At 16.2% G+C, this 13,149-nt stretch overlaps 5 protein-coding genes across 5 annotated transcripts; 2 read left to right on the top strand and 3 right to left on the bottom strand.

The window, feature by feature from the left end:
* Positions 1 to 8: 8 nt before the first annotated feature.
* On the bottom strand, positions 9 to 2,651 carry PRELSG_1314300 (conserved Plasmodium protein, unknown function; the record flags this gene model as incomplete). Its single annotated transcript, XM_028678669.1, has 2 exons — positions 9 to 128; positions 276 to 2,651. 2 exons carry the CDS (start codon positions 2,649 to 2,651, stop codon positions 9 to 11), a joined length of 2,496 nt encoding a protein of 831 aa, XP_028535791.1.
* A 420-nt stretch (positions 2,652 to 3,071) lies between these two features.
* On the bottom strand, positions 3,072 to 3,797 carry ClpR (ATP-dependent Clp protease proteolytic subunit, putative; the record flags this gene model as incomplete). The annotated part of the gene is made up of 1 exon (XM_028678666.1): positions 3,072 to 3,797. One exon carries the CDS (start codon positions 3,795 to 3,797, stop codon positions 3,072 to 3,074), a length of 726 nt encoding a protein of 241 aa, XP_028535790.1.
* Positions 3,798 to 4,246: 449 nt separating this feature from the next.
* PRELSG_1314100 (histidine triad protein, putative) lies at positions 4,247 to 5,000 on the bottom strand (the record flags this gene model as incomplete). The annotated part of the gene is made up of 2 exons (XM_028678665.1): positions 4,247 to 4,331; positions 4,480 to 5,000. The coding sequence occupies 2 exons, from the start codon at positions 4,998 to 5,000 to the stop codon at positions 4,247 to 4,249; spliced, it is 606 nt and encodes a 201-aa protein (XP_028535789.1).
* Positions 5,001 to 6,169: 1,169 nt separating this feature from the next.
* PRELSG_1314000 (N-acetyltransferase, putative) lies at positions 6,170 to 9,204 on the top strand (the record flags this gene model as incomplete). The annotated part of the gene is made up of 3 exons (XM_028678664.1): positions 6,170 to 6,227; positions 6,427 to 8,271; positions 9,170 to 9,204. 3 exons carry the CDS (start codon positions 6,170 to 6,172, stop codon positions 9,202 to 9,204), a joined length of 1,938 nt encoding a protein of 645 aa, XP_028535788.1.
* A 2,682-nt stretch (positions 9,205 to 11,886) lies between these two features.
* PRELSG_1313900 (conserved Plasmodium protein, unknown function) lies at positions 11,887 to 12,705 on the top strand (the record flags this gene model as incomplete). The annotated part of the gene is made up of 3 exons (XM_028678663.1): positions 11,887 to 12,163; positions 12,375 to 12,526; positions 12,646 to 12,705. 3 exons carry the CDS (start codon positions 11,887 to 11,889, stop codon positions 12,703 to 12,705), a joined length of 489 nt encoding a protein of 162 aa, XP_028535787.1.
* Positions 12,706 to 13,149: the final 444 nt, after the last annotated feature.

Genomic DNA, 13,149 nt, shown 5'->3' with positions numbered 1-13,149 from the left:
ATTTTTAGCTATCCAATTAATTTAATTTTAGGTTCCGAATTTTTTAGTTTGTTAGAATAATTATTTTGATATTGCTTTGATAGCAAATAATAAAAATATTTATTACTAATTTTTTGCTTATTATATGCCTAAAAAAAAAAAAAAATTAAAAAAAATTTTGATATTTTATTGTATTTATAATTATGAAACTTTTTTTTTTTTTTTTTTTTCTATTTTTAATTATAAGTATGAACTTTAATATCATAAAACAAAATACGCATATATTTTTACATTACTTGTGTTATATTTAAAATATCAACATTTTTCAAATTCTCAATATGTTTTAAAAATAAAGGAATAAAAACATTGTAAAAATTGAAATTACTAAAGGATAAATATGAAAATGACCTTAATAATGAAGCTAAAGTTGATAAGCTAATAAAATATACATTTTTACATATATGTATAGATAAAATCTGTAAAAGAGTATGATTCTTCACTTTTATATTTTTATATACATTATTAATTTCCTTTTTTTCTAATGTAGAAATATTATTATTTTCTCTTGTAAAGATTTTATTGTCATTTAGCCAGGAATAACTATTATATATAGTATTTCTAATATTATGATTGAATCTATTCTTTTTTACAACTTTTTTCTTAGTAAAAGCTAATAGGTTATAAAGAAAAATAGATAATATTTCAGGTTTACATAATCCGTTGATATATAAGTCAACCATTCTATGAGTAATACAATAAATAAAAGTTTCTTTATAATATTTATTTGTATGAACTAAAAAAATTAAAAGGCTTTTGATTTCATTGCTATCAAAATTATCAATTATGTAATTTTCATTATTTTTTATTATATTTAAAATTTTTTTTTGTAATTTATTAAAATATGCACAATTATGGTGTATATTCAATGATAACATAGAGTCTACTATGTGAAAAATGTGACCAATATAAAAATTATCGATAAATAACAATTTTTTTTTATATTCAATAATTTGGTCATAATTACTAATAGTGGCATCGTCTTTTTTATTAATATCAATTTTTAAATTGTCTAATTGATAACTTATATTTACAAACATGTTCACAAGTTTCTCATAACTAAATTCATAGTACAAATTCTCTTTTAAAAAATTACTATTTATTTCAATTATTTCATCTTCATTCTTATTATCCTCATAATTAATAAATTTTTCGTTTTTTATATCTTTAATTTTATAATCTTCATAAAAAAACATTTTATTCCATTTTGAAATATAAACATTATCATCTTCATTTTCTTTTTCATTATTTGTAAAATTTATATTCAATTTTTGTTTCTTTTTATAGAATTCTTTATTAGTAGTTTTTGAATTTATGAAAAAAGGATAAAAATTTAAACCATCATTATATAAGCTATTTTTAAATAAAAAATAATTATCTCTATTGATATTTTCAATTTCATGTATAAATGAATTTTCTATCTCCTTTTGGTCTTTATTATCATTTAAATTTTTTGAGTTATCTTCATTTATTACCTTATCTATTTTTTCGAGGTCTTTCCTATTGAAATCTTCATGTTCTTTTTTTTCACTATTTTCTAATTCATTTTCATCATAATTTTCATCATTCTGAACATTATCTTCATATTTTGTTATGCTTTTTATTAAATCTTCATATAAATAGTTAAAAAAAGTTATGTTTTCTTTCTTATATAATGCATAAATACGAGATAACATACATAATTCATAAAGGTTTGCATTTTCATTATAAATATTTTTGTTTAATTTTCTTGTAAAAAGAAAAAAAATATCTCTGTCTATATAATTTAAATTATGTAAAAATTGTAAAATTTTTAGTAAAAGATAATTATTATAATTATAGAATGTTTCAACAATTATTTGAACTATGGGCGTGATATTATTGCTATCATCATTTATTAAACTAAGGGATTCTAAATATTTATAAACTATTATTGGTTCAACTTCGTTATTTATTATAAAATTTTTTATTTTATTATTCAAAGTTATATTTTTTATATTTAAATATGAAAAATAATAGAAGATCATTATTAAATAATTTATATTATCATTATTTAATATTTCCTTTTCTTTTTTTGATTTAAACAATTCATCAAATTTTTCGTTTAATTTTGATAAAAATTCTAAATCATAAATTTTTTCTATATAGCATAGATAAAGTATTGCAAAAGTATCCACAAACGTTATATGATTTTTATTACATGAAATATTTGAATCTTTACTTTGTAAATGCTTATTTAATTCATTCTTAAATTCATTTATATACCGTTTTTTATTTTCTTTTGTATATTTTTCTCCATATATATTTAAAACAAAATCAATGATAAAATTTGGATTTTTTTTATCATAAATATTTATAATATAGTTATAATTATTTTTCATATGGTTTATATCTTCTTCTAAATTAGTATTATTATTTTCTTCTTTTTTTATGTTATTTTCCTTTTTATAAATATTCTCTTTTGCATAATTATTTCTATCATTTTTTGTTTTGTTATTATTGTCATTATTGCTATTGTTACTTTGATTAGAATAATATTTCTTTATTAAAATACAATTGCTATTTTTCCTCAGTGAATTATTTTTAGCAAAACTAAAATATTTGACTTTTTTTAATAGTATACTTTTTATAAACATTTTTTTTTTTTTTACTTTAAATAAACATATACTTCTCTCTTACTTTTAATGTAATATAAATAAAATTCTTTATAGACAAATTTGTCTCTATAGTAATTCTTATATCCTCTATTTTTGCTTGAATATGTAACCCTTTTTAAGAACAATTTTATTTTTTTTTATTTTATGTATACAGAAAAAGTGAAAGTATTTTAAAAAAATGAAATTAAATAAAACACAAAAAAAAAAAAAAAAAATAGATAAATAAATAAAAAAATAAGATAAGATAAAATAAAATAATGAAAAATAAAAGAAAATAAGAAAAAAAATAAATAAAGAATTGATATAATATTTTAAATTATATATAAAATATATTTATAAAGAATAAAAAAATAAATAAAATAATAATAAAGCATATGCATAAGAAATTGATAAAATAGTTCATTCTTTTTCAAGAATATTATCAACTAAGTTGAAGTTAACAGCTTCATCTGAATTAAAATACCTATCCCTTTCTAGTATATCTGATATTAAATTTTTATCTTTTTCTGTATTTTTTGCGATTATATCTATTACTTTTTTTTTAGTGTTCATGATTTCTTTATTTTGTATTTCAATGTTTGTTGCTTGGTTAAAGGGTATGATTGAATAAGATTGCTTTAAGCAAAAAGAAGAATTTTTTAAAGAAAAGCGATATCCTTTTTTTCCGCTACTAGCTAGTATACATGAAATCCCATATGCTTTACCTAAACAATATGTATACACATCAGAAGAAATATAATTAATTACATCAATTATTGATATCACATCAGTTATTCCATTCAAATTAATAATTTTATTATTTTCTAAATCCCCTGTACTATTAATATATAAATGAATTGGTTTTCTTTTTGATTCATATTCTAAATATAATAGTTGAGAAATAATTTGTTCTGATATATGAGGATATATAGGAGAAGATAAAAAAATTATTCTTTTTGATAATAATAAAGAAGGTATATTTATTGTGTGCTTATGATATTCATTATCAGAAAAAAATGTTTTTTTTTTATTTTTGAATCTTTTTATATTACTTTTATTTGTTATAAAATTATATCTTTTTGTTATTGTTTTACATTTATATATATAAATACAAGTTATTAAAATAAATATAAAGAATTTTTGCATTTTTGTTTTTTAAACATGTTAATTGAAAATAATCTAGAGAAATTTGATATTAAAGAAATAGCCAAATTAATTTAAAATAATATAATGAGAAACAATATAAAATAATGAAATATTGAAAAATTAAAATATAATTTATGCAAAATGAAAAAAAAAATTATATATATAAATTATTAATACAACTAAAGAAAAAAAAAAAGTAAAATAAAATATTCTTTATTTTTTATTTAATAAAAGGAGAGAAAAAAAAATATAGTTAGTACCTTTTTCATTAAAGAACTTTTTCTCAAAACATAATTAAATGCATATGCAGAAAGAGAAAGAGATAAAATAAAATGAAAAAAAAAAAAAAAATTAATTTGCCTATATAAATATATATATTTTATTTTATTTTTAAATTAAAATATATTAAAAGATTTGATAGTAAATTATACATTAACCAAAATGTTATTTTATATTTGAGAAGAAAAGTTGTGTATAAATGATTTAATTAAATTAGCCTCCTTTTCCATTTCTTCCATTGATCTAATAGAAATACTAAAAAGATTTAAAAAATAAAAAGGATGAAATGAAAAAAAAAAATAAATAATAAAAAAAAAAAAAAAAAGGATAAAAATGAATTAAACAAAAATAAAGGATAAGGAATTATACAATAATATAAAAATAAATAGAACTTATTTTTTACTTGAATTCTTCCAATTTAAAATTTTCTTCTATAGGAATTTGAGAAAAAACATTAATTGAATGTTGGCAGGAATCACATATTATATTTTTTCCATAACCTAAATTAATTTTATTTAAGTCTTTATATATATTATCATTATTTTTATAATCAGAACTTTTCCTAGGTATTATATGAATATGAACTTGTTCTACTGTTTGCCCAGCTTCTTTACCGTCTTGTATTGCAATAGAAAAGCTAGTTGTATTAAATAATTTACCCATGACATAGCACATAAAATTTGATAATAAGTTTATATCTATAATTTCTTCAATATCTAAATCATTATATTTTTTTTTTTTTTTTAATGTAGTTAATAAAATATGACCAGGTAAAAGCGGTTTATTATTTACAAAACCATATGAATATTTGGTAGTTATAAAAATTTCTCTTTTATCAATTTCATGCATGCCAAATTCATATTTTTCACAACTCTTATTTTTATTAAACTCTAAATATTCTAATATTTTTTTATATTTTTCCATTTTAAAATAATCAAAAAGAGGAAACAAAATAATGTAAAAATGAATTAAGGGTATTATATCTATTTAAAAATAAAATTAATAATAGTAAAAAGATAAAATTTCTTTTTATTTGCTTTAAAAAAAAAAAAAAAATTTATATAAAATATTTAATATATATATATATATATAAAGTAAACAATAATTGTTAAGTGTTACTTTAATGTAGCATAAATTACTCATATATATTGATGACTTGGCATACCCCTACAAGTTTTTGAACTAAATCTATTTTAAATATTTTGATTTAGTGAACATTATTTGAATCATTTTTTAATAGATTTTAGCATTATTATAATCTTTAGTATAGAACATAAGAAAAATAAGAAAAAAAAAAGTTTAATTTTATCTTTTTATTTTATTTAATTATAATTTTTCTTATTTATTAAATTTTTTTTTTTTATATATATACATATTAATACTTGATTTGAAAAAAGATGTTATAAGAATATGATACTGTATTCGTTTTATTATAAAGTGCATGCTCTAAATTTATCGAAAGTGCAAATGTATTGTATAGTTTTTTATGCATATTTTATAGTATGTATATTCATAAAAGTTCTATTTTATTACATATTTGTATGTATATTATACTTGAAAAACTGTAAAAAAAATTATACTAGTTTTTATATTAAAATAGAATAAAGAAAAGAAAGTTATAACACTATTCATATTATATATAATTGTAATTTTGTAAATATATTTTTTTTTTTTCTCTTTTTTTTTTTTTTTTTGTTTTTCTTTCTCTATTTTCTGTTTATCTCATTTTTCCTTTTTTTTTTACATTTTACATTTTTTCATTTTTATATTTTTTGATTTATGCATATTTTTTTTCTTTCTTTTTTTTTTTTTTAAATATTATCAAAATAAAAACGAGAAAATTTATGAATTTTATATATATATATATGCTTCTTAAGCTTTATATAAATGCTTGAGAAAAAAATTCATATAAAGTATATTATGATACAAATTTTTTATATTATATTTTTTTTTATAAAAGAAAACATTTAATTCATTTGTTTGAATTCAATATTTGTTTTTAATCTTCCTTTTTTTTTTTTTTTTTAATTTTTTTAATATATAGTATCATCTTATATTATCATATAATAATAATAATAATAATATATTGAACAATGAATTTATTTAAGCAAAAACAAAGTGTAACGAGTTCTATATCTCATGTATTAATAAGTAATAAGAAAAATTATTTAAAAAAGCAAAAGAAAAAAAAAGAAAAAATAATAAAATGGGATGAGCGAAAGAAACATTATTTATTTTTTTCTTTTCATTTTTATTTATTTTACGGAAAAGTGATATTTACATAATCCATTAAAATAAGAATTCCTTTATGTAATATTTTTACTTTATTTTTTTCTTTTTTTTTTAACAGATAAGCAAAAAGGAAAATTTCCTGAACCAATTGTAACAATAAGACAGCTGGAAGAAAAAGATATAAATGAAGTTAGACAATTATTGTATGATCATTTTAACTCTTTAACATTACCAGCAGTCATATATTGGTCAATACAACATATTTATGATTTGTTAGTTATAATTGTTATAAATTACATTTTTTTTTTGGATTTAAAAAAAATTTTTTATTTCCTTATTATATTTGTAATATATTTATATATAAGGGCTAAATTAGAATTTTTAAATCATATAAGAAAAGATTGCCCAGATTTAGAAAATTTATATAAAAGTTATATAAATGTAGAAGGATGTAATTTTTGGGTAGCAGAAGTTTATGACAATAATTTCGGTTCAGGTAGTAGAACTACATGTAGTGATATTCACGAAAGAGAAAAGATTATGTTTGAGCAAGAAGAAGAACAAGGAAAATTAATAAATAATGAAAAGGGTAATTTAAATGAAAAAAATTTAGAAGAAAATATAATAAAAAAAGATATATTAGAGAAAAATTCCACTTATGAAAATAATGAAATATCTAAAGATTTGAATACACCATTTAATGATAATTTAAATGAAGATTTTAAGAATAAATGTAACACTAATAATAATGAAATAGAACAGCAAAAGAATATAAATAATAGTGAAAATTATAACACAGGAGAAAATATAAATAATAATAATAATAATGATACAACTAATAAGATAGATATTTTAAAAAGTAATGCAAGTAATTTATTAAACAAAGAAGACAATAATAATAACATAAATTTCAAAGCAAATAATTCTCAGAATGAGAATTATATATTAAATGATGATAAAAATAATAATATAAATATTTGTAAAATTGACAATGTAAAAGATGATTTAAGTGATAACTTAATTAAAGATATAAACAAAAACACAGAAACTGAGATTAATAAAAAATATAATAATAATTTTAATAATTGTGATAATTCAAATATAAAAGAAGATAATAATAATAATAATAATGTATTAAATAGGCAATATAATTTAAATAATAAAACATTAAATTCTAAAAATTCAACTTGCAAGCATGATGAAGATACAGCTCAGAATATTTATGATAATTCTGAAAATGTGAGTAATAATAAATGTAAACTAAAAGAAGATTTAAAAAGAAATACTATAATGAACTCTATTGATACAGAAGAAAGAAAAGATACTAAAACCAATGATAATAATGATTACATAAATGCAAAGAATTGCCCTGATAATAGTGCAAATGAAAATAATAGTAATAATGAAGATAATTTACATAAGACAAAAGATGATAATGAGAAAAACAATGTAAAAATTTTTAATATTGATAATTTGAATAAAGGAAAAAATAAAATGTTATGTGATATACGTGATTTTAGCAGAAAACAGCTAATTGCGAATAAAAGAAATGTTCAATCTGGATTAAATGAAATTAAGAAAAAAATATTAAGTAGTAAAATGAATGAAGATGAAGACTTTAATTTTCGTTACTTAAATAGAAAAATAGTTGGATGTGTTGGAATTGTTCCTTTTAAAGGGGACAATTCAATTGCACAATTAGTGCGCATGGTTGTCAAAAAAGACAATAGAAGAATGAGAATAGGAAGTAGATTATTGATTCAATTAGAAAATTTTGCTCATGAGCAAAATTATCAAGAATTAAAAGTTTTTACAAATAATTTAAATACAGATAGTTTATATTTTGTAAAACAAAATGGCTTTAATTTGTCACAAATTGTTAGAAGAGGATTAATGAGAGGAGATTTATTAATATGGTCAAAAATTCTTAATAAAGATGATTTTTATAAATTTAATTCAGCAGGTAATATATATAAAGGATTAACTGATTTAGAAGAATATTAATTCATGTTATTTTTTTTTTAATTTCCATAAATTTTTTCTTTTTTATTTTATCATTATATTTTTAAGTTTAAATTTTTGTAATTCTTGTTTTTGTTTATTTTATTTCACTTATATAAAAGTTTAATTTTTTATTATTTCTTTTATATTATATCTTTTTTTCTTCTTGTGATTTTATTTATTTTTTTTTAGTTTTAAGAATACCATTTATTATTTTAATATGCATGATAATATTTCTATCTATTTATATATCTACCTATATATATTTATTTATTTAATAATAATATATACAATGTTTATAATTAAATATATAGATACATTTAATATGTCTTAATTCATATATTTTTTTTGAATATTAAAAAAAGATAAAAAAATAAAGGAAAAGTGAATAATTATTAAAAATAAAATAATAAGATAATTTTTAATGATTTTTATTTGTAATTATACATATTTTTATTAGAAGATTTCATACAAATAGTATTTATTATATTTTACTTGGCAAAATATAATAAAAAAATATAGATTAATAAATTGTGCTTTATTTGAAAAATTATATAAATAATTAAAAGAAAAAAAAAAAAAAAAAAAATTTATATATATGAATTTTTTAAGACACATTTATTTGCATATGATTATAATTATATTTATTTTTTTCATCATTAATTCATTTCTTTATATAATCAATTAATGTTTATGTTATTTTAATTTATTCCATTTGTTATAATTGCCTTATATTTAATACTTATTTTTATATTAAAAATAATTTTAAAATTAAAAGTAATTCATTTTGGATATTTTTATAATTTGTTGAAAATATATATATATATATATATATACATATTTTTTTTTTTTTCTTACAGATGTACAGAGTTACACTAATAACATATTAGATTGATAATTTTTTTTTTTTAATATAAATTTGATTTTCTTTGATAGTTATATATGTATATACTTGTAAATTTTAGATTTTTTTTTTTTTAATTGAATTATTGAAAAAAAAAAAAAAAAAAAATATTATAACCAAGAACTAATGAAAGGCTATAAATTTAATAATTATTTATTGACTAATAATAGTTGAAATATATAAATAGAATAAGATAAAACATTAGAATGAAAATTTATGAGTGACGCTACCAATATTTGTTCAAAATTTTTTATGTAATTTCAAGAAAGAAAGAAATTAAAATTGATATATTTTAAATTTTTATTTATACTTGGATACGATTCACGCTATAAAAAATAATTTGTGAAAAAAAGAATATAGAAGCACTTTATAATTTTATTTACGAATTATTATTTTAGTATGTACATTGTTAATGTATATATTCCTTTAAGACAAGCTATATATCACTTAAAGAAGCTCATACAAGTATTGATTACGTATTTTTTAGTTGTTTTAAAAATATCAGTATTTATATAAGAAATTATCTGAATTTTTACTTTTATTATATTAGCATATATTGAAAAAAAATTTTGGTGATATTAAATTATAAAAATACTATAAAGAAAATTTTCTACATTTTTAATTAAGATATTTACAAGTTTATCAAATATAATTTGATTCATTATTTTGATTTAATTAAGATATTAATTATAATTTAATATATTTTATATTCATTAATTAAATTAAAAATTAATCAGAATATTTAACATATTATTTCCTTTTCTTAATTATTTTTATCATTACTGATTCATTTCTTTTTTATGAAAGATAAAAATATTAGTTTTATAACCAGAATTATTTATTTACAATTCCATTATTTTATATGAATCATTTATATATATACATAACATTTAATTGAACTTTAATTCTTTGAAAAATAAATATAATGTAGTGTTTTTTTTTTTTTTTTATACTTATAATAATAATTATACATATTAATATATTTATAAAAAAGTTTTTAAATTATTTTTTTTTTATTGAAATACTTTTTTTTAATAAATATGTTTATTTAAAAATATAATATTTCTATAGGTGTAAATAAATATATCTTAATTAAAAGAATTTAATGAACTATTTTATACTTTTTTTTTTAATTTTGAAGATTCTTATAAAGAAAAATAACAAAAACAAAATAAATTGAAAGTATACTTGTTTAAATAAAAAGTAACTTTTTCAAAGGTTTTTACTAAATTAAACTTGTTTACATGAATTTTACTGTAAAATAGGAAAATAATCTTTTTAATTTCATAAAAAATATTTTTCTTAGAAAATTACATTTTTTTTGAGATATTCCTTATTTATAAAAAATGAGAAGTTACAGAGGTAATATTACTCTAAATAAAAAAATGGGAACTTTATGATTTAATTTTTATCATAAAAAGTATTTTAATCATTTAACTAAAGAAGGTAAATATAAAATTTTAATTTTATAAAATAACATATTTGGAGTAGATAGTATAATTATATTACGAAATAAAAATAAAAATTTATAGTTTATTTATATCTTTAAAAAAAAAAATTTCTTGATTAAATTTAAAAATTTTGAAAACTTTATAAAATAAAATTATAATTTTTTATAAAAATATATATATATATGTTTTAAGATTTTTTTCTGTATTTTGTATTGTCTTTTTATTATTTTAAAGATTTAAATAACTATTAAAAAAAAAAAGAATAAAATAAAATAAAAGAGTGTTTTGTATTTCTTTTTTAGAATAATTTCCATTGTTAAAATATATATTTTATATTAAATTTCTTTAAATATATAATATTAACTTATATTTTTTTTTTAATTATTTTTTCTACATTTTAGTAACTATATTTGAAATAACTGATTTCTTTTCTCAAAGTATTTTATAAGAAATAATAATTACATTTATAATATAAATTAGATACATAAAAAATCATATTAAATGAAATGTGAAAGATAAAATAAATTAGTTAAAATATGAATTAGTTTACATTATAAAGTTAGAAACAAGTATTTTCCTCTTATTTATTAAAATTATTTCATTAATTATTATTAATCATACCAAAATTTCTTAACAAAAAGAACATATATCATTATATTTTCTTTCGAGAATGTTAATCTGTTTCTAATATAAAATATGCAATGCGCATTATTAGCTAAACTTTATATAAAAGAAAAATCAAATTCATATAAGTCAATAAATATACCATTTTATTTTATAATATTTAAAAATTATACTTTTAATTTTTCTTACATATCTCTTAGGTATTATGAGGGAAAATTAAAAATTAAAAATAAATAAATAGTAAGTATTAAAATCTCTATGAAAAAAAAAAATAAAATAATATTTTCATAAATTATTGGAGTTACACTTTTTAGTTTGGAATTACATATATACTTTCTTAATATATTTTTTTTATTTTTTTTTTATTATGTAAATTTTTATTAAAATATCATTTTAAAAAGATATATTTGCTTAATTTTTATTTTATTATAATTATTTTTTTTCTGTAACTAATTAGTATTAAAATATAATATGTTTAACATAAAATATTAAAACTGTAAGTATTTACATTAAAATCTTTATATTTTCCCATATTAAGCTTTTAATAAAAATAATGATTAAATAATATAAAACTTCAAGAAAAGATAAAAAAAAAAAAATGAAGTTATATTTATTAATTTTTATTTATACTATATCATGTGTTACTGTATTTTCAATTAAAATTCAAAGAAATATTCATTTTATTAATAGTAAGATAATAAAAAATACACAAAAAAAAGATAAAACTTTAAAGAAACATATTAATTTAATTAATAATGAGAGAAATTATTTACATAAACTTCAATCAAGTATAACGAATATTGGTATAAATTTTGGTAAAAGAATTAATCTTTTTAAGTTATCTATAATAATTTTTACTTTTAGTTCACTTGTAGGTAAGTATATAATTTCCCATAGGCATATCTTAATCTAACAATATATTTATGTTAATAAATGTTACTAGTAAAAACGTTATTTTTACTTCATTTTATTTTAGTATTATTATATAGTTATTTTTATAAAAATATTACTTATTACATTGAATGTATGTTTTTTTTTTTTTTTTTCTGGCATAATTTACTCTACATTAGAAATATTAATTTTTAGTAGGCTTATTTTATAAAAAGAGAGAAAAAGAAAAATATGAAAAGGTAAATAATTCAGAAATATGCAATAAGGAACTTTTCAAATATAAATGTATAAAATGCAATTTGGTAATATTTCCAGCCAAAGGAAGAGAAAAAAAATTTTTAAAAGAAGTGAGAATATTAAAAAGAAAAGAAAATAAAAAATTATTTAAATAAATAATTAAAAATATTATGCTAATATATACTTATATACTTTTTTTTTTTTTTTTTTAATGTTTATACGTTTCTAGAATTTCATTTGTCCTAACTGTGGAGAATCAAATATGGATAAATATCTTACTAAAAAATAATTCCTCTTATTTCTTTTTTATACTATTTTGGTTAATGAAAAATGTTATCCTATATATATTTATGTTTTAAAAAAATGATTTATTCAGGAATTATCGAAATTCTAAAAAAAAAAAAAAATCTAAAGTTTACATTGCCATATAATTTAAAAAATTTTAAAATTTGCCAAATTACATTGAAATTAAAAAAAAAATTTTTTGTTTAAAAAAAAAAAAAAAGTCAAAATGTTTGTCTTTATTTTAATATATATATATTGCTTTATATTATTTTATTTCTATTTATTTTATATTATTTTAATATTTAATTTTTTTTTTATTGTTTTTTTTTTCTATATTTTTTTTAATATTTTGTTTAATTTTTAAAAAAATTTTTTAATACTTTATTTTTTTTTTAAATTTTTTAATTCTTTTCTTTTTTTTTTTCGTAAAAGAAAATATATATATATA

This window comes from Plasmodium relictum (genome assembly GCF_900005765.1).
Source record: "Plasmodium relictum strain SGS1 genome assembly, chromosome: 13".
Classification (NCBI taxonomy): Eukaryota; Apicomplexa; class Aconoidasida; order Haemosporida; family Plasmodiidae; genus Plasmodium; species Plasmodium relictum.
This window is presented reverse-complemented; position numbering and strand designations above follow the sequence as displayed.